This window comes from Cervus elaphus, chromosome 26 (genome assembly GCF_910594005.1).
Source record: "Cervus elaphus chromosome 26, mCerEla1.1, whole genome shotgun sequence".
In the NCBI taxonomy this organism is placed as follows: domain Eukaryota; kingdom Metazoa; phylum Chordata; class Mammalia; order Artiodactyla; family Cervidae; genus Cervus; species Cervus elaphus.
In genome coordinates, this window is record NC_057840.1 from 44013334 (window position 1) to 44039435 (window position 26102).

Sequence of the window (26102 nt, forward strand, 5' to 3'; positions counted from 1 at the left end):
GTGTCCATGCTCCTCCAAGCCCCTCACCCACTCAGCCAGTCTCATAACAAACTAGAATCTATTTCTAGATTGGTTTCAGAAGAAGACCTAGCTCTCACAGCGAGAGGAGAAAGGACTCATTTCAGGATTAAGAGGAATAAGGAGTGGGCAAGTGGTTACTCAAGGATTTAGTGAACCTGAAAGTTCTCTGTCCGTGGTCAGAATACTCCTGACCCCAAGTCACGGCCTCTGCTGAATTCTAAGGGCCCAATCAGGGGCTGTGTGTGAGGGCCCTGTGCAGACCCTCCCAGGTCCTTTCTTCTGCAGTGATGGCCAAGCCTTGCGGGGAGGGCTGCGGACCCAGAGAGACAGCTCCTGCTGCTCACCACCCCATCCTTGGCTCTTACCAGCCACCCTCACTAAATACACCAGAGCTTACCAAAGGGCCTATCGGGTATCAGAGAAAAGTGGATCACCAGATTAACCCTTTCACAGCCTCGTGCAGAGGCAGATAATGGAGCCCTAGTTTGGTATAAAATCATCACTTTGCCTCCAGGTTGAGATTAAACCATAGCTTTGTCTAGACATACCTTTGTTGGTAAAGTAATGTTTCTGTTTTTTAATATGCTGTCTAGGTTGGTCATAACTTTTCTTCCAAGAAGCAAAGGGTCTTTTAATTTCACGGCTGAAGTCACTTTCTTCAGTGATATTGGAGCCCTCCAAAATAAAGTCAGCCACTGTTTCCATTGCTTCCCCATCTATTTGCCATGAAGTGATGGGACCAGATGCTGTGATCTTAGTTTTCTGAGTGTTGAGTTTTAAGTCAACATTTTTACTCTTCTCTTTCACTTTCATCAAGAGGCTCTTTAGTTCTTCATTTTCTGCCGTAAGGGTGGTGTCATCTGCATATCTGAAGTTATTGATATTTTTCCTGGCAATCTTGATTCTACCTTGTACTTCATCCAGCCCAGCGTTTCTCATGATGTACTCTGCATATAAGTTAAATAAGCAGCGTGACAATAACTATGCTTTTTTCCAGTAGTATGTATGGATATAAGAATTGGACTATAAAGAAAGCTGAGCGCTGAAGAATTGATGCTTTTGAACTGTGGTGTTGGAGAAGACTCTTGAGAGTCCCTTGGACTGCAAGGAGATCCAACCAGTCCATCCCAAAGGAAATCAGTCCTGAATATTCATTGGAAGGACTGATGCTGAAGTTGCAACTCCAATACTTTGGCCACCTGATGCAAAGAGCTGACTCATTTGAAAAGACGCTGATGCTGGGAAAGATTGAAGGTGGGAGGAGAAGGGGATAACAGAGGATGAGATGGTTGGATGGCATCACCAACTCAATGGACATGAGCTTGAGTAAACTCCAGCAGTTGGTGATGGACAGGGAGGCCTGGCGGGCTGCAGTCCATGGGGTTGCAGAGTTGGACATGACTGAGTGACTGAACTGAACTGAACTGAGACTGAACCACTCACTTTTAACATTTACATATTAGCAAATGGCTTTGTATGATTTCTGTTTCTCTCTTCTGTGACTTTATTTGAGATTTCCAGATCAAAGTGGTTTTGACAAGTTTGTCAGGGGTCAGGGGTCCCCACAACCCAATAAGAAAACACCCCAATAAGATCTCATATGCCCTGAGATAAGGACATTCTCAATGTCAGTGTCTGCACAGAATGTGGGGTGTAAACTATAGTCTCTGGAGAATATTAATCAATTCAGATTGGAGAATTTATGATGTAGCTCATTATCAGAGAGATCAATGTTAGAGCTTAAATTTAAAAACTTATGCTTGGTTTAAAAAGCAAAGTCATGGTAGATAACTGAGTAAAAAGGAAAATACATAGTGGCAGAAAAGTATGCTTTATTTTTCCTCTGCATAAATATCACCATGAGCACTAATGAACAACTAATTATGTTTCCTTGCAAAACACTGATATAGGGATAAAATGATTTAACACTGCAGGGAGATTTCTAGCAGAAGACTTCTAACTTCTAATAGAAGGAGACTTCTAACTTCCATCAAAAGACTTTGATGGAGTATTTTGGTCTCCTACATACAGGCAGTCATGTAAATACTGCAAAAACACTGAAAACCACCTTATTATTTCAACATTAGCTAAGGAAAGAAAATTTTTAATGTCTTTAATATTACACTAAAATGCTTATTCTCTAATATTGGCTAATATTTGCATGTGACAGAAAAAGCTAAGCTTATTTTTAAGGCGAAGCGTATGCATTTATGTATGTACTGCATACGTATTCTTCCAAACCAAAGGGCGAGATCCCTGGGCATCAACCAGGGACAGATATGCCACAGGTTTGGGGCTGGACTGAGTGAGTGAGGCCAGAAGGTGGGGGATGGAACCCAGAGCAAGTGTCAGCTGGGTCCCAGGGAGCCTTGTCAGCTAGGTCTAGGATTTTGAATTTTGATTTGAGTTCATTTGATTCATTGAAATCTGTCTGACTCATTTGATTAATTGAAAGGCTTTACCATGAGAAAAATGGCATGAGTCACATTTTTAAATTAAGTTCAAGAATCACTGATGTGATGTAGTGTAGTGACCCGCTGTCCTGCTGCAGGGATGGGAGTAAACCAGTCACCACCAGGCCTCGGTTCTCATCTGCAAGAAGAGCTGGCTGGGCCAATGATCAGTGCTATGTAAGACTTAGCACCGTAGGTAACTTAGTTAGGGATTCTGCTGCAACACTTAGATTTTTTACCCGTGTTAAGGCAATGAAATAGAGAGCAAGTGCATGAAAAGGGCGGCCCTGGTGGCTCAGATGGTAAAGAATCTGCCTGCAATGCAGAAGACATGGGTTCAATCCCTGGGTTGGGAAGATCCCCCAGAGAAGGGAATGGCAACCCACGCCAGTATTCTTGCCTGGAGATTTGCACGGACAGAGGAGCCTGGCGGGCTACAGTCCACGGGGCCGCAAAGGATGGAACACAACTGAGCGACGAACACTTTCACGTATAAAATATGATATAAAAGAATAGGTGTGTTATTTTGTGCTAAGAAAATAGCTGAATCGGGGGGTTAAGGGGTATTTGGCATTTGACTGATTTTTTCAAATATGAAATACCAGAACATACTGCCAAATCCTACCCTCCAGGATGTTTTTAAAAGTCTTATTACCAAGGGGTAAATTGGAAATCAGAATGTGTTCCCAGCTGCATATCTATGAGGTTGCCTGGTTTTATTTAGTCAATTAATATTCTCATCTGAAGGCAATGTTGAACACTGTCTGAATGTTGTATAGTTTAGAGTGATACCTAAAAAAACATGATACATCCTCCGCTTTCTGATATTATGGACAAATGATGTAACTACCCATGAAGAACATGTATAAGGACCACACTGACGAGGCTGAATTTTACCCAAGCTCCGTGGTCCTGCAAACAGTGAAGATTTAAGAAACTTCCCTCACGCCTTTTTGTTCCAGAGAACACCTTACTGCGGGGAACCACCCTTCCCCATACAAGCCACGGTACTTCCCCACTTGATTATCGATGACAAGGAAAGACATGGGCCCTCCAACTTCCTGTTCTTTGCCTCGTAGATGATTATCTGAACTGCCGGTCCCCACTGATCAAGCAGGAGACAGTGCTTAGCAACCAAGCTTCTTCTTCCTCTAAGCCCCTAACTCTGGCCCACACTCAGCCCAAGTCAGCAGCCTCTCCTGAAACTACTGTCTGATCTGCTATCCTTATAAAATTACCCCTGCAGATCCCCTGGAGAAGGAAATGGCAAACCCACTCCAGTACTCTTGCCTGGAAAATTCCATGGATGGAGGAGCCTGGTGGGCTACAGTCCATGGGGTCGCAAAGAATCAGACATGATTGAGCGACTTCACTTTCACCTTCGCCCTTCTTTGTCAGCCAGTTCTTTCTAGCCTTGTCTCTTCATCTCTATAAAAGAAAACCTCTTCTTCCAAACTCCTAACCGGCTTGTAGATCTTCTGGTCAGAACGGTCATACAATTGTAGCAGTCCTCCTGACCTACTGCAATTTCATCAATAACTCTTTCAAATAAAGTCTCTCCTTACTAAATGGGGATGCATTTTTTAATTTGACAATATTTACAAGGAATGCTTTCTTAAGAGGTTAGAAGAGTTTTCACTGTTTCTCAGTTTTGTCTAAGTTTCCCTCTAGAATTTGGAAGAAAAACCGTGCTCGGAATAGAAAAGGCGTATACAAGGAAATTAGCAAATTATTAGACAATAAAAAATTAAATCGCCAAATAAATTTATACAAAGCATAGGGCAAGACCCAGCACATTAAAAAAAGTCAGTGAAACAATATTAACAACAACAGAACAAGGTACCCACAAAGGAAAAATGATTTACATAATCATTTCACACTTTTTACCTTTTCACATTATGGAAATTTCTTTGTTCACACTATCTCCAGCGGTCTGTTAAATGTTTGTGATGCTTCAGTGCTTTTCTGAAGAAAATTTTGTTAGTAATGAAAAGAGCCTTACCTATCAATAACAGATGCAGTTGAAAGATCAGAGTCAAGAAATTAGTCTATCCGAAATACATGGTTTCTGCCTTAGCTCTCGACCATGGGAAGCGGGTAGAGAAGGACAGCTTATCCTAGTCCATCTTTACATAGGAGAATTTTAACAATAAGGAAATAGTGACCCAAGTATTTTAAAAAGTGATGAATTCATGTTGTTTATTTCACTCTCAATGTGAGGTGTCCAGTAAATTCAGATGATGCTTCACAATACATAAACAGTCATTTTATTTCAGTATCAAGGGTGGCATTCCATTAATAGGTGCTTGCAAGTACTGGCTGTCAAGCCAGAAGCAAGGCAGGCAGCCCTGGCCCGAGACCTAGAGGACCTCCTTGGCCCCTGGGGCTTAAGACATGGGAGCCCAGGGCCAGGCTGTCCAGGCAAAGACGTATTAAATTCTACATGGGATACAGGAGACCGGAAGGAGGAAACAGAAGCCCTGGCTTCTAGGTGTGCTTCTGTCAGGATCCCTATCAGCAAAATGAAAAGGTCATTTGTAATCATTACAAACGTGCCAACTTGCTTGTATAAGTTCATCTGTAAAGCAGAGAGGTAAGTACTTCTATACATGCAATGATTCATCTGTAAAGCAGAGAGGTAAGTACTTCTATACATGCAATGATTCATCTGTAAAGCAGAGAGGTAAGTACTTCTATACATGCAATGACTCATCTGTAAAGCAGAGAGGTAAGTACTTCTATACATGCAATGATTCATCTGTAAAGCAGAGAGGTAAGTACTTCTATACATGCAATGACTCATCTGTAAAGCAGAGAGGTAAGTACTTCTATACATGCAATGATTCATCTGTAAAGCAGAGAGGTAAGTACTTCTATACATGCAATGACTCATCTGTAAAGCAGAGAGGTAAGTACTTCTATACATGCAATGACTCATCTGTAAAGCAGAGAGGTAAGTACTTCTATACATGCAATGACTCATCTGTAAAGCAGAGAGGTAAGTACTTCTATACATGCAATGACTCATCTGTAAAGCAGAGAGGTAAGTACTTCTATACATGCAATGATTCATCTGTAAAGCAGAGAGGTAAGTACTTCTATACATGCAATGACTCATCTGTAAAGCAGAGAGCTAAGTACTTCTATACATGCAATGACTCATCTGTAAAGCAGAGAGGTAAGTACTTCTATACATGCAATGATTCATCTGTAAAGCAGAGAGGTAAGTACTTCTATACATGCAATGACTCATCTGTAAAGCAGAGAGGTAAGTACTTCTATACATGCAATGACTCATCTGTAAAGCAGAGAGGTAAGTACTTCTATACATGCAATGACTCATCTGTAAAGCAGAGAGCTAAGTACTTCTATACATGCAATGATTCATCTGTAAAGCAGAGAGGTAAGTACTTCTATACATGCAATGACTCATCTGTAAAGCAGAGAGGTAAGTACTTCTATACATGCAATGATTCATCTGTAAAGCAGAGAGGTAAGTACTTCTATACATGCAATGACTCATCTGTAAAGCAGAGAGGTAAGTACTTCTATACATGCAATGACTCATCTGTAAAGCAGAGAGGTAAGTACTTCTATACATGCAATGACTTATCTGTAAAGCAGAGAGGTAAGCATTTCTATACATGCGATGAATGAAGTCAGAAGTAATGAAATAAGTACCTGCATGTGTTCAGTCATTCAGCTGTGTCTGATTCTCTGTGACCCCATGGACTATGGCCTGGAGGCTCCTCTGTCCATGGGATTCTCCAGACAAGAATCCCGGAGTGGGTTGCCATGCCCTTCTCCAGGGGATCTCCCTGACCCAAGGATGGAACCCCAGTCTCCTGCCTTGCAGGCGGATTCTTCACTGTCTGAATCGGCGGCCTTTTCCGTTCTTACTGGGGCCTCACACTGCAGACCTGCTGGAGTGAATGGGGTAGAAGCCCATTAATAGGAATGGGCATCTACTGCCTCCCTCAGAGGCCTCCCTTTGACATTTGGATCCCATCACTGTTCTGTGCAATTTAGCTGTTACAAAATGATAAGTGAAAGTCTTAGTGCTCAGTAGCGTCTGAATCTTTGCCACCCCATGGACTGTAGCCTACGAGATTTCCCTGACCATGGAATTCTCCAGGCAAGAATACTGGAGTGGTTTGCCATTCCCTTCTCCAGGGGATCCTCCTAGCCCAGGAAAGGAACCCCGGTCTCCTTCATTGCAGGCAGAATCTTTACCATCTGAGCCCCGTTCTAAGATGATAAAAGTAAACAAAACAAAGCAAAACAAAATCTTGGGCCTCCCAGATGTTAGTTCCAATTCATTTGCCAACTTCTCTTTCCAAGGCCAAATCCTGGGAACTGCTTCCCCAAACCTGCCCTCATGGAGCCTCAAGGCCAGGTCGGAGGATTGCGGCAAAGACTCATCACAACTTGTATTTGGGGAGGATAAGAACTTTATAGATTTGTATTGGCCAACTTGTCTAATTAATCCTAATCATCCACTTTTTTACACTACGCTTGGAATAAGGCTTTGCTAACTAAGCCTATGGAGTGTGTCTTGGTAAGTCACAGGGAATCTTCTCCAGCAGTTCTAAATAAAGAGCCAGAGGAGAAAAATACAATTATATATAAAAAACAAAATTAAAACAGTTGATATGTACACTATATATGCTTTTATAAATTCCTGAGTCTGGAATAACATGCTCATATATAATCAGTTATTTCAGTAACTATTTGAATTGTATGCAAATAACACTATGAAGTAGAAAAATTGACATGGAACAGTTCGTCAAAGAATTTATACTCCTTTCTTTCTATACTCTACTTATGGATTGGCAACAATATTTTTAAGATTTTTATCTTTTGGAAAAACTTTGGAAGCATTACTGAATAACTGCTATATTTTTCATAGCTGCCCACTGATTAGAAGTAATTAGCTTGTTTCTGTTAAAATCAGAGAAATACGTTGAGCAAAACACATTCTAATATATCAACAGGAATAGAAACAATAATGAGACGAAGTGACAATATCATCTTGCAAATCAGAGAAGTATTTTGCAAAACCATATGACACCACTCCCTTATCTCAGGCCAGGAGCCACGCCCCTGAAGGTCACCAGGTGGCTGTGTTAACTGCGTCCACTCTCAACAAAGGGTAAACACTAAAGATGAGGATGAGAACCATTAAAAATAAGGCAAGAGTGGGAAACGAAATCAGTCCTCAAAAGCCCAGTGTCTTCCCTAAAATGTCATCCAATAAATCATATGTTGAGACTCATATAAAAAGCGATAGAATCACCGACCTTAGAGATATTAAAGACTTGGACTGATATCCATCTCTCACTTTCCAGCAGAGAATTTTATGTGTTAACTTGAATTTCCTTGCAATGTGTGAAACTGAAAGCAGATAATGTGTGTTAACGTTAAAAAGCTTAACAAATTATTTTGTCCATCACACCCTGTATTTTACTTCTGTTCTACCAATTGTCCTTTATTAGGCCTTAAAATTACTGTCACCATTATCATCACTATTTTCGTCAATCATGTAGGGAAATATAACTGGATTTGGATTTTGTTAAGAGGTTTGCGACACTTTAGAATTCTATAAGAATTATAGTAACTAAATTGCACCAACTATTAATGGTATAATTTAGGGACCTCCCTGGCAATCCCTCTGGTTAAGACTCTGTACTCCCAATGCATGGGGTGCTGGTTCCATCCCTGGTCAAGAAACTATGATTCAGCATGCCACTTAGCATTACAGTGTGTGTGTGTGTGTAAAATATACAAACGATATATAAGAAATTCATCAAGACTTTTATTATTTTATCCCAACAGCTATAGAGTCAGTATAATGAATTGACAGATAACACAGATACATCAGGTTTTCTTCAATTTAGACGGTGACATTTTATTTAGTTTCAGTAAAGTAGAATTCTTTCTAGAAGGAATTTTTTAAAAGCTGAATTTCCTGCATATTTTCCCCCACAAGTAACTATAATTTGACAGTCTCCACTCTAAAATCATTTATGTATTTATTGATAGCACAGCCCTTGGATGTCTCTAAAATAGACTTCCGCATTTAAAATGAGAAGCTACAAAAGAAATTTTTAAAAATAAGAAATCGCATAGAAGAGAAGGAAAACAAAAGTAGATATAAATTGATTTTTGACCCTCCCAGGATTCAGAGCAAAATGTATACACAAACATATTAGGTCATCATCTTATTGCTGGATAGTTTTTCCTCATTTCTCATGAATCCAACAGGTGCAAGATTCTTTAGTATTTATCATGAAAATGCAGTTTCCCACAATATTAATGCTTATAATATATTTGCACCAAAAAGAGAAATTCAACTGTGAAACTAAGAATGTTGTTTAGTACTTACTGAAAGCAGATGGTCTAAAGTGACCTCCTAGCCACAGAGTAAAATATGCTAATTTTCATGAAGTATCCATTTATTTTCTAATTAGTCCATGCCTGTATAAAATCTCACTAGGTATTTACCGTTTATGAAGTATATTTAAATAAATGAGTTGTCTCCTAAATATAATCACTTCTTAAACATCAATCGACTATTAGCTTATGCAGAAATATTTTCTGGTAGTATATTCACAATGCTTTGCTGAATTAAAAGATCATATTCACATCTACAAACACCTTCCCTATCTGGCCACGACAAATCTCTGAGTTACATCAGACAAAAGCTAACTCACATGTGCTCTTATCTCCCTGCCCCTTACCTTGTTTATGAGACCATCAACTTCAATTTACATGAAAGAGACTTAAGAACAGGAACTAAATTAGACACTTTCATGAGAGGTAATTATGTCATATAATGATGACTATTCCTCAAAGTGCTCCTGGATCCATTTGAAGAAAACATTTCTTTTCCACATGAATCTTGCAAACTTCCGGGGTATAGGAGAAGGTGACGTTCTCATCAGAGTTCAAAGCATATGATATGGGGTCCTCCACATGACGATGACTACAATCAATTACCAAGTGTGTGTTCTGTTTTCTGAGATGGGCTCAATTTATCACTTTATTGAAAAGGTTTCATTATGCTAATGTCTTACAAAATCACCCTCTGCCGTTGCTGGAAGGTCATGAGGGGATATAAATTTTCACATTGAGAACTAAGAGGTTGTATAGCCGTCACAGTCTCCAAGGGTTAATAAGAAGCCATCAAAGTGTGTTCAAGGACTTACTAATGGCAACTCAGATGCTTCTCTAGTTAACAAAAGGAAAAACAGGAGAATATTCTAAGTTAAATATTAAAAAAAATAAATCTAATGCTATAAGTATAGGGGTATTAAAACTAGGCTTCAAGTGTAAGAGTAGCTATTTGGGAAAAAAATTCTTCAGCTAAATTTTGATTTACCTATCAATGTGAAGTTTCAGTGGATCAGACACATATTAAATAGGTCTGTGTTACATAGTATCTAGACTGTTTCAATTATCTACCACCTTCATCTACCATTTTCTAACACTCTCAAAAATAAGCCTTCTAGGGGTCTAGAATATGTGCAAAATTAATATGCATTTTTTGTGTAACTTTCTTGTGTTTATAAGGTGGGTGTTTAGGTTTTTGTCTAGCCCTTAATCCCACATCTGAGTCTCAGGAAAAGAAGTAGGATGAACTACTATTCAATTCAAACTGATATCATTCCCTAGGGTAATGTTTGTTTCCATCTTTCTAAGAATTATTGATTCCCTCCAATCACCGAGGACTGTGAACATAATTCATGAATACATTGCATTATCAATCCATCAATAATTTGTAGTTATGGGTAATGACTGTCAAACAGCTGAGTAAAAACACTTATAACCAGATAGCTCCCTTTGGACCAATTATTATAAATCAAAGCAACACTGAAGAAAAACAGTTGCTCTTAGAAATACTTGTGTGGTGTACATTTGGCATCCAGTGTTCTAGAGAAGCCTGAAAACAGGCTGTGAACAACAGTACCTGCGTGCTGGACTGGCATTCTGTCATGGCTGGTTCTGTCGCTGTGTGCCCACAGAGGTTTATATTCTACAATGTGAGCGCTCTTTAAATCCAGGAGGCCACTTTGAATGGATCACTGATCACACGGTGATGCTACTCTCAAAGAGGTGATGACTAAGAAGCCAGGGAAGGCTCAGGCCTGGGCAAGAGCAATCTCATACTGTGTTAAAGTACAGAGATGGCGTTACACAACATGATCTTTCATGACCTGGAACTAATCTGACAGAAAAAAAAAAAAAAGTTTTAGAAACATGTCTAAAATGGTTTGGAAGCCTGGTTCATAAAACTGTGAACAAAAAAAGAGAGAAACAATTACATAACTCCTTGACAAATGCATATCACAAAGTTTCTCATTAACTAACTCCAAACATATGGAAAAGTGGTTTTCCTATGGCTGTTACACATTTCCTGTCAACTGGTACATGTGTTCATGTCAAAGGCAAATCTATGAAAACTAGACATCCTTAAGTTGGGAAACCGTTACTCAGATATCTTATAAAATATGGAGATGTTTGTTGAAGGTTTCAGGATAAGGTGGCTGTTGTATCAAAGTGTATACCATGAGTGTTAATTTTACAAACCAGGCCAAATCAAGTACTCATGAACACTTGGATCGAATTCAAAGAGAATAGAATTTTGAACCAAAGATTTTGGTTTAAATCTTAGTTTCAACATCTTTTAGAAGTGGATCTTGGACAAAATATTTCTCTTTACTCTCAGATTTTGTGTAAAAGACAGAATAATAATTATGTTTCAAGTAAAAATCAAGTAAGATAACATACGTGTAAAAGTTTTATAAATTAAGTGCTAGAAAAATATTAGTTATTCTATTAAAAGTAAAAAAAAAAGTCTCTCCAGTGGATTTAGGCAATGGTTTGTGGGGAAAAATATCATTCTCTGTAACAAACCACACATTAATAGAAATGCTTTACTTTCACTTTCTCAATATTAAAAATATATATATATGAAACTTGGAATTAGGTCAAAGAGAAATTTTTTGTTTCTTAAGTGCTATGGAATCTATTCTTTGAATTATTTTACAACATTGTAGGGGTCGGAGTTAACTTTATTTCCATTAGAGATGCAAAGAACTTCTGTCCCATGGAACAGATGGGTCCAAATGTTATCTCTTCCCCAGTAAGAACTTAACAAATTTTGTATCTAACCAAGCAATCTTATTCTAACTTGTCTTCATTAAACTAGCTACCTAAAATCTCTAGGATGTCTGGGAGAAATATCGCCAACCTCAGTTATGCAGATTATACCACTCTAATGGCAGAAAACGAAGAGAAACGAAAGAACTTCATGAAGAGAGTGAAAAAGCTAAAACAAAGATCATGACATCCAGTCCCATCATTTCATGGCAAATAGACAGGGAAAAAGTGGAAACAGGGACAGATTTTATTTTCTTGGGCTCCAAAATCACTGTGGACAGTGACTACAGCCACAAAGTTAAAGTATGCTTGCTGCTAGGAAGGAAAGCTATGAGAAATCTAGACAGCGAATCAAAAAGCAAAGACATCCCTTTACCAACAAATGTCCATATAGTCAGAGCTATGGTTTTTCTAGTAGTCATATACAGATGTGAGAGTTGGATCATCAACAAGGCTGAGTGCCAAAAAATTGAGACCTTCCAGTCGTGGTGCTGGAGAAGATTCTTGAGAGTCCCTGGACTGCAAGGAGATCAAACCAGTCAATCCTAAATGAAATTAACCCTGAATATTCACTGGAAGGACTGATGCCGAAACTGAAGCTCCAGTATTTTGTCTGACCTTTGCGACCCCATGGGCTGGAGCCCACCAAGCTCCTCCATCCATGGGAATTTTTTAAGGCATGAATTCTGGAACAGGTTGCTGTTTCTTCCTCCAGGGGATCTTCCTGACCCAGGGACCAAACCCATGTCTACTGTGGCTCCTGCATTGCAGGCGGATTCTTTACCACTGAGCCACCGCAGGTCATTTTTTTTTTTTTTTTTGCTTATTTTCCTACCTGTGACCTCATATCAATTAAAAAGCTTTTAACTTGCTGGGAAAGAAAAGAGTTCTCTGAAATCTGGACTGGTAAGTTTCATGGTTCTATGTTTACTTTTGGCCTGTTACTAAAGTTGTTGGATTGAAACTACGAATCCTCTTTGGGGCTGTGTGTCCACATATCTGTGATTCAGAGAGCTCTCTGCCTCTTCTCAGGTGTGGTTGCCTGCTACCAAATGGGATTAATAAATTATTGTGTCTCATGAATTACAGATGTTTGTTATCTGATTGGTTTAAGGATACAAGTACCTATACAAATGAAATATTCACAATATTCACAAAAGAGTAAAGAAAATGAACTTTGAATGCTTTGAACGTGCTAGACATTAAAAAGAAAAAATCCTTTTTATAGAATACACTGGGCTTCCCTGGAGGCTCAGCAGTAAAGAATCCACCTGCCAATGCGGATTCTATCCCTGGGTCTGGAAGATTTCCTGGAGAAGGAAATGGCAACCCACACCAGTATTCTTGCCTGGGAAATCCCATGGACAGAGGAGCCTGGTGGGCTACAGTCCATTGGGTCACAAAGTGTCGCATATAATGTAGTGACTAAAAACCACAACAGGAAATACTAGCCGAGGAATATCTGAAGGATTCAAGTTCACACAATTAAGGTGAGTCTGTGGACATTTGGATTGTTTTAATAATTTGTATTTAAGAAAAACATCTCCATTCTTAGATACATCAGCTTGAAATATGGGATAAGATTTTTATATTTTATAAAAAGCTAGATCTTGATTTTCTATGAAGAGAGTAGTTAATCTGAATGCCCTACACTTCTCATAATGATTTATTGATTAATTAATCTAACATTACATGATATTTACATTCATTAAAAATATACTCTGATGCATTTGAATTTGACTAGATTGGGTCACGATTCCAACAAGTGTTTTATAACAATTATGTTTTATAGTGTGTTACCCAAAATAAAGTTCTTAGATCCTCATATAACTTAAAAACTTAGATTAATATTAAATCAAACTATTTAATGAATAATATGTAGGCAGTGGGATAATTCCTATTTAGACTGAATACAAAAGCATTGATACATAGGTATAATTTTAAGTTCATATTCTTATGGTTCTTAAGTTTTATATGATCTGCTGCTGCTGCTGCTGCTAAGTCGCTTCAGTTGTGGCCGACTCTGTGTCACCCCATAGAAGGCAGCCCACCAGGCTCCCCCGTCCATGGGATTTTCCAGGCAAGAGTACTGGAGTGGAGTGTCATTACCTTCCCCTTATATGATATAGAATGCTTATATATTTGATTTATGTTAATTTAATGTCAACTTTAGTTTTTCAAAAATTTACTTATGGCTACTTATTGTTAATGTTACTTGCATTGCCTTTACAATTCTTTCTTAATGGACATATTAAGATCCTTTTCTTCTTCATTTATCTCACTTTTAACTTAGTAGACTATGACTTTGTTTACTGAACTGAAACATTTATAAATAGTATCTGATTTTCACTGGTTCACAAATTTCAGAAAAAAAAATACCTTTACTGAACCTTTTTACTTTCCATGGCAACACAGTTATTTGCATAGGTTCGATAAAAATTTCTTCTCATTTTATCAGGATATAATTGCATAAATTGATTGTGTAACGAAGGGTATGCATTGAGAATGTTATTTGAGAAGAATTTCCACTTCATCATACTATTGCATGATAGCACACAATTAAGGGATAATAACTGGTTTTATTCTTATAGCCAATACCTACAAGGCCATTACAAGAAAACAAGTCTGGTACCTGGCAAACAGAGTCCCATTTACATGGTCATAATTGCTGTCCAGTGTAATAGGTAACTCCAGAGAGGAAAATTTATTAACCAGTGTGGTATCTAATCCAGCAATCTCATCCAAACATTTCTTCATCACACACACACACAAATGCTAGAAGGGGCTTTACTTGATTGCTACTTTGAAAAATTTATACAAAAATAAATGATAATAGTACACAGTACAAGAATGCATGAAGGGGAAGAAAACTTAGTATTTAATTAAGATTACCATAACTTGAATATTAATATATGGGAAAAATAAGCAGTGTGTTGAATACTGTGATTTAGGGATGGCACTAATGACGTCATTGCAACCTGTAACAGAAGAAGGTGCATCATAATGCTTGTGTGCACATGTGAGGTGGAGCACTTGGGAATAAGACTTAACTACTTCTGTACAGAATTTTGAAGTCAGAGTTCCCTGGAATGTTGATTGCAATGATTAAGATACCTGTTTGTCTGTGACAGAAGGACTGGATCTTGCTTCAGAAATCTATACTCTTCCCACAATTTAGAATCTTGGATCCAGACGAATTACATTCTCTAGTCTCAAAGTGCACCAACGGCTTAACCAAGGAATGCTGATTTATTCATGTAACATATTTTTAAGCATCTACTACCTGCTAAGCACCGTGTTAGGGAATACGCACAGCACAGAAGAGATGAAATCTCGTCTTTTGAAGTTTACTTTCCAGTGGGGCTTGTACAACCTGTGTGAGCCACTCCAGTATTTATGGTCCTAATTGTATACTGTAAATCTAGCAAATTAATTATGTTAAAAGAGCACATTTCTTCACACAAACAAGAAAATGATTGGCCATGAATTCCAAAAGAAAAAGACACCCTTGAAAAGAATAAAGACAGAAAAATAACAGTCTTGAAAAATACTGGATTGTTCTGTAAATGAAAGGTAACAAAAGATTTCCTGTAATATGTAGCAAGTGATAGAAATGTGACCTACATGCAGTATTCCTAAATTAGTATCATTGAAAATGTGCAACAGTTTATTGAGATACAATATTTCTTACTGGAACAAAGAGATTAGATTAAGCAAAGGCACCAGAGCTATGGTTATAACTTCACCAGAATAAGGTGACACATCTAAGATACAGTAGCTATGCCAGCAGTATGAAAGCATTAAATACTTAGTGATAATCTTTCTCACTTTCATATATGGTCAGTTTGCCTTATGCTGCCTTATATGCATGGAAAAAAAATTCTAGTTCCTAGTACTATTGGTCCATCTCTTCCTAAGATTGCATTTATTTGTTTCATATGTGAGATACCACCAAAATTTCAGTCATGTCACCATGAGAGTTAATGCAGTAAAATAATATTTTCAAATGATTCAACAATTTTTAAAGAAAGGTGTTGTCATAGCCATCAGCGACAAAGCAAAGAATTCTGGCTGGCTTTTATCATCAAAATGTTCATATTGGCATCAGACATCCACACAACAAGCAGGTTTACAAATAACTCCTCAGGCAGGAAAATCACTCACTAAGCTGTGTCTTTCTGTTCTTTGGGACAATAAAGAAATTGCCTGGCCCACAGTAGCAATCCTCGAAGGCTGGCAAATTACACTTGCCTACGCCATCTCTCTAGGTTAAAATGTTTGCCTTCATTTGTCAGTGGGTTAGTGAAGAGTGTCTAGTCTTTGAAAGGCAGAACATCATGAAAATGCATACACCTTTTTTTCTTGAAGCTGTGTTAATAAGAGTGAATACTATCAGGCCCATATAAGGCTCCACATGGGCTTCCCTGGTAGCTCAGCTGTTAAAGAATCTGCCTGCAATGCAGGAGATCCTGGTTCAATTTCTGGGTCAGGAAGATCCCCTGGAGACAGGAGAGGCTACCCACTCCAGGATTCTTGGGAGTCTCTGATAGCTCAGATGGTGAAGAATCTGCCTGAAATGCAGGAGACCTTGGTTCTATCCCTGGGTTGAGAAGATACCCTGGAAGAGGGTGGGAAAACCCAGTTGAGAATTCTTGCCGAGAGAATCCCCATGGACAGAGGAACCTGATGGGCTACAGTCCATGGGGTCTCAAAGAGTCGGACACGACTGAGCGACTAGACACAGCACAGCAGGAAGACCCACATCTTAGATTCACAAAAACAAAAAAAAAAAGTTTTCCCAGGCGGCTCAGTGGTGAAGAATCCGCCTGCCAGTGCAGCAGACGTAAGCGACAAAGGTTTGATCCCTGGGTTGGGAGGATGTCCTGGAGAAGGAAATGGCAAGCTACTCCAGTATTCTTGCCTGAAAAATCCCATGGACAGAGGAGCTTGGCAGACTGCAATCCATGGGGCCATAAAGAGTTGGGCATGACTAAGCAAATGGGCACGCACGCAAATATCAAAAAGAGATAGCAACAGCACTCAGTGCCCAGTGACTCTGCCTGAAGCAGGCGCCCCGTCTGATCAAACCCGAATCCGTGTGCACCGTCTACTTGCTGACTTAGAACCTGAGCTCTGTCTGCGTCATTAAGCCCAACACTAATTTGTCCCCATAATGCTCCCATCCATCGCTGGTGTCAGGGCCAGGTTGGCAGGGTCCACATCTGTGATTGATCCTCAGCTAATCTGCTCTTTCAAAATACTGCAAGGAGTCAAGGGGCCCTTTGAGCAAGTCCCAAGAGAAAAAAGTTAAAACAGCATCATCCTTTTCCTTTTTTTCCTTATTGAAACTTCATTTCTGTCTATGTTGTTCCCAGTGATGAAACACAGATTGTCAAGAGTCAAAAATTATTTGCGTTTTCTGATGAAATATTCTAAAAGGAGTAGTGCATTGTCTAACGGAACATGAAACAACCCAACATCACTGTACATGACTTAAAGCTGAAAGGCAACGAAAACTTAAAAGTCTAAGAGAACAGTCAGAAGAAATTTTGTCATTCTCATTACCCTAGAACACACACTGTTCTAATTTGCTCCTAATCCTGTGGTAGAAGTGACAACAGTTACAAATAAAAAAGCTAAATAAAATAAAAAGCCCCACTCTAAAGCAGAATAAGCAGAAAGAAAGTAGTCATGAGCAGGAAGTCTCCAAAATATGGAATGAGGGACCTAAGTTCTGTTTTGTTTTTTGAACATGAATTGATGTGGTAGCCCTGGATCTATAAACTTAGATTGATTTTAGTTTCAGGGCCAATATCAGGCCTTTTGATCATGTGAGCTGAAAAGGGAAAGAGTAACAAAAACGGCCAAAAGTTATTAAGTGCTCAGTACATGTCAGCCTCTGGTGGAAGCACTGGTCATGAACCAGCTAGCATCAAGTCTACGAGGTAGGTAACTCATCAGTCTCTCTATTATAAATGGGGAAACTGAGGCCCAGCGAGTCTTAGACTTTAAGGCGTGTAATTGACCTGTGGACCTTATTAAACGGCAGTTTCTGATTCAGCAGGTCTGGGATGGGGCCTGAGGGTCTGCCTTTTTGACAAACTCCCAAGCGATGCTGATTCTGCTGGTTGACAGGCCACGCTTTGAGCAGCGGAAAGTAAACTGTCCAAGGTCACAGAGCTGGTAGGAAGCATCCTGAGCCAGGATGGGGCTCAGTCAGCCTGGCTTCAGAGCCTGGGCTCTTTGCCGCTGAGCTTAATATCTGGGTCACAGGTATTGCTCCCTGGGATAAGGCTCATGGTTCAAGGACTAGAAACAAACAGCTCTCACCTTTGCCTAGAGTATTTTTCAGCAACAACAAATATTTATTAAGGGCCTACTACCAAGAAACAGGCACTGTGGTAAACACCCAGGACATATAAAACCTTCCAGGCTCAGAGGATTCTAATTTAATCCAGTAGCCAAACAATTGGCCATTTGGTTCCCAAGCAAATTACAACTCCACTGATGGACTGAATGGGTTCCCTGGTGGCTCAGTCCTAAAGAATCTGTCTGCAATGCAGGAGACACACGTTTGATCCCTGGGTCAGAGAGATCCCCTGGAGAAGGTCACGGCAACCTACTGGAGTATTCTTTCCTGGAGATGGGCTGAATATTCTGGTTAGTTTAATTGCCCTTCACAGGGAAGGCAGAGCACTAACTTTCAAAGAATCAGAGTGTAATAACACACTTCTAACACCAAAAGTGTTAAATTCAATTTAATCTTTGGGGATTGACGAAGAACTTTCATGACCGTACAGACATTCAAGAGTATCATTTGGAAAATCAGTTATCGTTCAATAGATTTACAGAGCGTATGTTAGGGCTTCATTCTATGGTATCACCTAAAGGGTGAATGAAAAACAGAAGGTCATGATGGTTTGTTTACTTGTCAAGAGGGTTTCCGTTTCTATTATACAAAACCCAGGGAACTTTGCTCCATTTATGTGGCAGCCTGGATGGGAGCGGGGTTTGGTGGAGAATGGATACATGTATATGTAGGTTGACATATCACAACATGGTTTGTTAACTGGCTATTCCCTAATACAAAGTAAAAAGCTAATTTCCATAGTTGGCACAAACATTTCTGAATTAGGTGTAAAATTTTTGGAATCTCCCAGTCATACAATCCAAGACCTTCAATAAATGTTTCACAAAATTTAAGAAGGTTTAAAAAGAGTTTATTATATAAGCAGTCAATTTTTAATCACTTAATTTTTTATCTTTTCTTTATCTTCTTTCTAACCAAATCACACACCCCCAAACACACACACACAAAATGAATCCAGCCACCTGCCTGCATTTCTGGCACAGTCTGGATTAATTAGAATGCTCCAATGAGTCCCAAGACAAATTTTCACCAGCTGAAAATACACTGGATCATCTCCCTCTCTCTTGTCGAGTGCAAATCTGACCATCCTGGCACTGGGCAGCGTCCTCTGAAAGTCCTCGGGGTTCCAAGAGCAAAAATGGGGCATTGAGGCCCCAGGCCCCGCACGCCCTAGAGGCCGTGCATGAAGGAGCACACAGTCATGTTAGCCCTCACTGAGTCCGGGGACAACTCTCCTCTCACTTTCAGTCACACTACTCCGCAGAGAGGACTTCAGGAAAGTGGAAAATGCCCCAAGGTCCCCAGCACATACCGCCCCAATCCTTCACAACTTCAAAACCGCCATTTCCCACCACTCTCCCCCACGGCTCAGGTTCTAAAAGTAACAACAGCAACCCAGAACGCTTCCACAGACTCAGGTGTGGCCCAACTGGTGGAAAGAAAGCGCAGGGTGGGAAGGCCAGCCTCCGTGCGTCCTCCCTATTTGAGGCAGAGAGCTCAACCCACCCAGCCCTCACGGAGTCACGCTGAGGTCAACGGCTCACCCACGGAAGCATCGGGGGTTTCCTCTCTGGTGTAGTCTTTGTCACGCAGACACTAGGCAATCCAGTCCAGCTTGACTGGACTGCATATCTCTATTGCATTTAAAGAAAGAAAATGTGTCATGCATTGCAAAGAGGTGGACGCGACTGAACAACACCATTTGGTTGACACATACACTGATCTGTATGGAGTGCTTGAGGATCTCACCTCGACTGAGGCTTTGACTTCTGAGACTGTGATGGGTGCTCTGCACACTCCCTGGCACGTCGCACCTTGCTATCTGTTGCTGCTGCTGCTGCTAAGCCGCTTCAGTCGTGTCCGACTCTGTGCGACCCCACAGACCGCAGCCCACCAGGCTCCTCCATCTCTGGGATTCTCCGGGCAAGAACACTGGAGTGGGTTGCCACTTCCTTCCCCAACGCATGCATTCATGCTAAGTCACTTCAGTCTTGTCCGACTCTGCGACCCTATGGATAGCAGCCCACCAGGCTCCTCTGCCCACAGGATTCTCCAGGCAAGAATACTGGAGTGGGTTGCCATTTCCTTCTCCAACCATGCTATCTACATGCAGGTATTCACCATTTAACCCTACCACATGTGATGAGATAGAATTGTGAGTCATTTTATATGTTGATTAAACTTTTTGGCAGTATGACAGACAATATATTCAGGACCAGCCATGCTCCAGGCAGTGAAGGTAGGATGTGTAAGAGACGTATTTGTATCTGATGAGTGTACCTTCCAAGACAAAAGCAAAAATGTGACAAGTTATTAATTACACGGCAATAAGTCATCCCTCAGTGTCCATGAGGTGTTGGTTCCAGGAACCCCCTCAGACATCAAAATCCGGGGATGCTCAGGCCCCCTATACAAAATGGTGCACTTTTTGCATATAACCTGCACTTATCCTCCCATGTATGTTAAAACATATCCAGACCTGAGTTTGAGCAAACTGGGAGATAGTGAAGGACAGGGAAGCCTGGCATGTGGCAGTTCATGAGGTTGCCAAGAGTTGGATGCTACTTAGCAACTGAACAAGAACAACAGATTTCTTATAACATCTAACACAATGTAAATACTATGTGTATCATTGTAAATACAATGTAAATGTTATGTAAGTAGTTGCTAGGTGATAGCCATATACAAGGTTTGCTCTTGGTGGCTTTATGGAACTTTTTTATTTCTAAATATTTTTCATCCTTAGCTGGTTGAATCTGCGGATATGGAACCCAGAGATGGGGAGGGCCAACTGTATATACAAAGAACAATAAAAATGAAAAGAGCAACTCATTCTGCTTTTAGGAACAGTGCTCATACTTCCGGGAAAGGAACACAGGACTGTTTTCCTGACCTCAAAAACCCACCCCACATGTCAGGAGAGCAAAATTCCCACAACACTGCAATATCATTTTCTGTTTTCACTTATAATATTGAAACAGCATATTATAGTAAACTTTTCTATGTTGCAGAAAAAAATCAAATGTCTTGAATAATCATGAAGTATTTGTAATAACTGGATGTGATAGTGACTTTATGTTGCTCTACTATGACTGCCAAAATTTTGTTGTTTCAGGGGAGGTTTAAAGTTGCCCAATGCACAAGAAATTCACAACCTCTGGTATGTACAATACACATTTTCAAGTATTTAAGACTTGACTTAACGAGAATTAGGTCTGAAGTTTATCATTTTAATTCATTAGGAGTTTTCTCTAATTGATTTGTATGTGGCAGCTCCTAACTAATTCACAATCTGAGAATAATTTTCATCTTGTACAACATTCAACCACTGGCAAAAAAAAAAAAAAAAATTACTGATCAGAACATATTTTCTAATAACCATGATGTATCTATAGTATGGGTCCAAGGCTCAAGTCTTAAAAGCAATTCAAATTATTTTTAATAGGCTTCATTTCTTAGAGCATTTCAGGTTCACAGCTATGTTTATATGTGCAGTGTTCTGTTGCTCTGTCTTGTCCAACTCTTTGCAGCCCCATGGACTGTAGCCCGCCAGGCTCCTAGGCCCATGGAATTTTCCAGGCAAGAATTCTGGAGTGGGCTGCCATGTCTTGCTCCAGGGGGATCAAACCCACATCTCTTGTGTCTCCTCCATCGGCAGGTGGATTCTTTACCATGAGCACCACCTGGGAAGCCCAGGTTCCCAGCAAGACTGATCAAAAAACACATCAAAAAGAGAATTACCATACACCCCCCTCCCCACACACACCAGCTTGCCTCACCCTCAACATCCCTCACCACAGCAGGGCATTTGTTACAACTAATCAACATACGTTGACACACCATTATGATTCAAAGTCCAACATTTAGTGGACTCTTAGTGTTCACTCTTAGTGTTTCATATTCTATGGGTTTTATAGTGATATGCTATCCACCATTTTATCACACAGAATAGGTACTGTGTCCTAAAAATTTCTCTGTACTCTGACTATTCATCCCTCCCACCAAAACGCCCTGACAACTTCTGGTTTTCATTGTCATTATACTATTCTCTTTTCCATCAAGTGACAGGGTTGGAATCATATAATATTAGGCTTCTCAGTTTCATTTCGCTCACTTAGTAATATGCACTTAAGGCTCCTCCATGAAAAGACATTAAGGAACTAGAGTGCAAAACGGAAAACAATGCGAGGAATGAGCGTTCTGAAAAGGAGATGATTCAACTTCAGAAGCTTAAGGGATCGTGCCTTGCAGTTGAAAGTTTTCAGCTCGATGCAGATAAAGTCCTTAATTTGACCTGGAAAACCCCCTTATTCTGCCTGTTCCTTACCACATGCAAGATAAATTTTGCCTCCCCTACAGCACAGGAAAGGTGTGGGGAGAGCTGACTCCTGAGCTGCGGTGATGCACGAAGAAACAGGACGCTGGCTAACTGGCTTGCCAGCAAGGGGTGCCAAGGGCATTCCCAGCCAGCAAAATACATGCAGCTAACAGGTCACCACTGGTCAGTGGGTAAATGAGAAACAGGGTGAAGAGAGGTCAGATTACATGAGGGCTGTGCGGCAAGTCAAGGTTACAAAGTCAGTAACCAGACACAGTCAGGAGTCCGCCGGCCCTTCTTACAATGGTACTGTACGGTGTAAATTTATACCAGTTTCCTGGACTGATTGTGTTGGCTGAAATGATTACACATTTCACTTAAAATATCAGTAGACTATTAGACATCTAGAAGAATCTTCTGAGTATACCTGAATTTTCTATAGTATACCTGTCATGATAGAAAGAGAATATTTTCTTCACTAGAAGTATTATGATCTACAGAGAGAACCAACAGAATGTGTCAATAATTACAAAGTTATTCATCATAAAATAAAACTCTCAAGAAGACTGAAGGCAATTTTATAATAAAATAACAAGATTGAACTTCTAAAATCTTCAGATAAATAACCAGTGACCAGATAGTAGAGTCACATACATTAGGAAATACTAAAGTATCTGAATACTTACAAATGATAATTATTCTACTTATATTATTATTAATGTTCAGGTAATGCATGTAAAGGTTTAATTTTCATCTAAAGATTTTGAATTGGTTCATAGTGATTTTCAGTTCTACTACAGCCTTCTACTTTTCTATTCATTATCTCAGTTTGGGGGGGTTTGATATTGATATTGAAACTCAAACTAAAAATCTTATCTACTTGAAAAAATAATTGTAATACATAGTGAAACTATATGCAATTTTGTTCTTTATTTTTCAAGTCTCCTACAAATGTATCATCATACATTCATAATTTATGAAAGAAAAACAAAAGGGGGAAAAAAGATTTCCTATCAGATATGTTAGGAAATCTAATTCCAAACTCTCCATCTCTAAGAACTTTTTTTGGTAAACACGTTAACCTGTGTCACACTATGGGCAATTCCTTCATATATACCTTTCAATTCATTCATTCTCTCTTTGGCTTTGATAAATTGCTCTTTTTAGTAGTCTGCTGAGGATTTTTTTCTTTTTAATTCTAGTAGTTCTAGAATTTATATTCTACTCAATAGCTACCTTTTTCTATTAGGTCTGTTTTCTGTTTTGATTTCCATTTTTTAAAAATTTTCTGTCTTAATTAACATAAAACATGCCTGTATTGTATTCTATTTCAAACTGTCCTTTTATTTTCTCACATTTTCTGGGGAACCAATCTTCTGGTTTACCTTATATGCTCTCCTCCACTCAGGGTAAAGTCTTCCTTTGTTTGATTTATAATGTGTATCCTGAGGACTCCTTCAGCAGAGCTTGATTATCTCAGGAGCTGTCAATTCCACGCCCACTGAGCCCTATCGGGAATGCTTTTGTCAACATCCTGCTGGGAACATCAGATGTTCTGGGTCTGGTTTTTACATTAATTCCTCATTCTGGACACCAAGCGCATTGCAGAGGTTTAGACTGTTCTCATTTTCCCTCATTCCCCACTTGTTTTTTCAGTCACCTTGACGCCCAGTCCATGGGAAGGAAGAAGAGCCCAACACAACCACCTCAGGCTCAGCAGGACGACGGCTCACGCACTTAAATTCTAGGTTTATGCATTCCTCTATTCAAAGACAGCTGTGTTTTTTCCACTTCTTCACCTGCCCCTGGAAAATTTTCTGTTTTTTTTTTTCCTTAAATCTGATTTATGATTTTATAAATATTTATTAAATTTTACTTAGTAATTCTAGCAAGAGGCCTCCGTCTTGCTGGTTCTAGACGTCTCTGACACTGTGAAAGTCATACGAGCCCGGGGCAGCTGATGTCTTCAGACACTCTATGTGGGAGAGAAATAAACAGCTACCTTCTAAAGTCACTATTTCGTGTTTCCTGTCACCTGTTCAAAACCAGTCCTGTTATACCTTCAACTATTCAGACTGGAGAACCAAAGGCTAAGGGAAACATAGAATATTGTCAAAATAATAAAGAGACTGTCATTCTTGCCAAAGCAAACTTTTGAAATAGGCTGCACAACAGAGACAAGGAAAACTTCTTTTACAAGAAGGGATATGATTGACATTGTCATTTTTTCTTACTACCTCAAAAATGACTAAAATTACCCCTGAAGTTCTCTTTCTACTTTTAAAAAAAAATTTCTCTATTTCATCAGAAACATAATCAATCAAAATGCATTTTAAGTAAACAAAAGCAGAAGAAAAAAGAAAGGCAAACGCAGAGAGGGACATATCGGTACATACATTTTGAGCCCAGTACAATGTATCCCATGAGCCCATCGCCCCCTAGAACCTCCAGACAAACAAACAAGGACTATCACTACGGTCCTGACACTTTTCTCATCCTTTATGTTCATTCTTGATTGGAAAGCTCTGCTTTGCGGTACTTGTTAAATGCGTCACTCTCCCAGTCGTGGCTCCATCCAGAGATTTAGAACGTGTTGTGATCTATGTATTCACACACAGTGAGGACATTCTCTGCAGAGACTTCACCACCCAGAACCCTGACTGGCCGCGGACAGTCACCCCAGTTACCTGGCCCGGGGAATGACGAGGCGCTGCTCTCCTCGTCGTCCTGCAGGATAACAGCCAGGCCCACCGAGTAGGCCGGGAGCACCGAGCCGCTGAGGTCCACGCGAGTCAGGCTCTGGGGCTCCCTGTCGGAGCGCCCCCACGCGGGCCGCGGGCTATCTCCCCGAGGTGTGTGCCCCTCTGGGCCTTTTCTCCGGGGTCTCAGCACAATGTGAACGATGCTCTGCTGATCCAGGTCACAGCTCTGTGTGAGGGAGACAGAATCACAACAAGAATGAGCAGGCATTACACCGCAGGTGGAGCTGAACCCGCCTTCAGTTCTGCAGAGTACCAAAGACAGAGGTTTATGTCCTTCTTCTGCACGCAGCCCTGGGACTTATTCATGGCCAACTCTTGCAACTCCAAGGACTATAGCCCTTGAGGCCCCTCTGCCCATGGAATTCTCCAGGTAAGAATACTGGAGTGGGTAGCCATTCCCCTTCCCAGGGGATCCTTCGGACCCAGGTCTGAATGCTGAACCCAGGTCTTCTGCATTGCAGGGAGATTCTTAACCATCTGAGCCACCAATGAAGCCCCAGGAATTTAAAGGGCAGTGATAACTGTGATTGATCAGGATAAGCACACACGTATGTGTTACACAGTCATGGAGAACTGGGGCCAGACACTGAATTGTAGGGGTAAATGGAATGCAACAATAGATGAAGACTGAAGTGGTATTCAAAGGGGCATGAAATCTAGCAGGAAAAATAAAATGTATCACATGGTATACATAAGCACACAGAAAAGTAATATGTTTCAAAACTGTTTTACCAGAAAGCACGTGCCCTTATCATTACCAAATTTTAATACTAGCACCCTTTTCTGTTGTTGTAGTTTTTTTTTTTTTCTTTTCCCTCTTTCTGTTTTAAAAAGTACAGAGAATTTGTTACTATCAATTACAGGGGAATTTTCTCTAGAATTTACAATATACTTCTTTCCAGTAGACCCCACAAATACTCCAAAATCCCTAGCAATCACACCAGCAGGCCAGTGAAGCAAGAGGAGAGGTTACCAACACTGTTTTGAGCTTTCACTGTTTCATCCTATCTCACAAT

At 40.0% G+C, this 26102-nt stretch overlaps 1 protein-coding gene across 6 annotated transcripts in view; it reads right to left on the minus strand.

The window, feature by feature from the left end:
- Window positions 1-26102, minus strand: part of PRKN (parkin RBR E3 ubiquitin protein ligase) — a 1214524-nt gene that overhangs the window by 824110 nt on the left and 364312 nt on the right. For all 6 annotated transcript variants that reach the window (XM_043888525.1, XM_043888524.1, XM_043888522.1 and 3 more), the window contains one exon: window positions 25012-25252. In XM_043888525.1, coding sequence (XP_043744460.1) covers window positions 25012-25252 — 241 coding nt within the window. The remainder of the gene's footprint in view (window positions 1-25011; window positions 25253-26102) is intronic.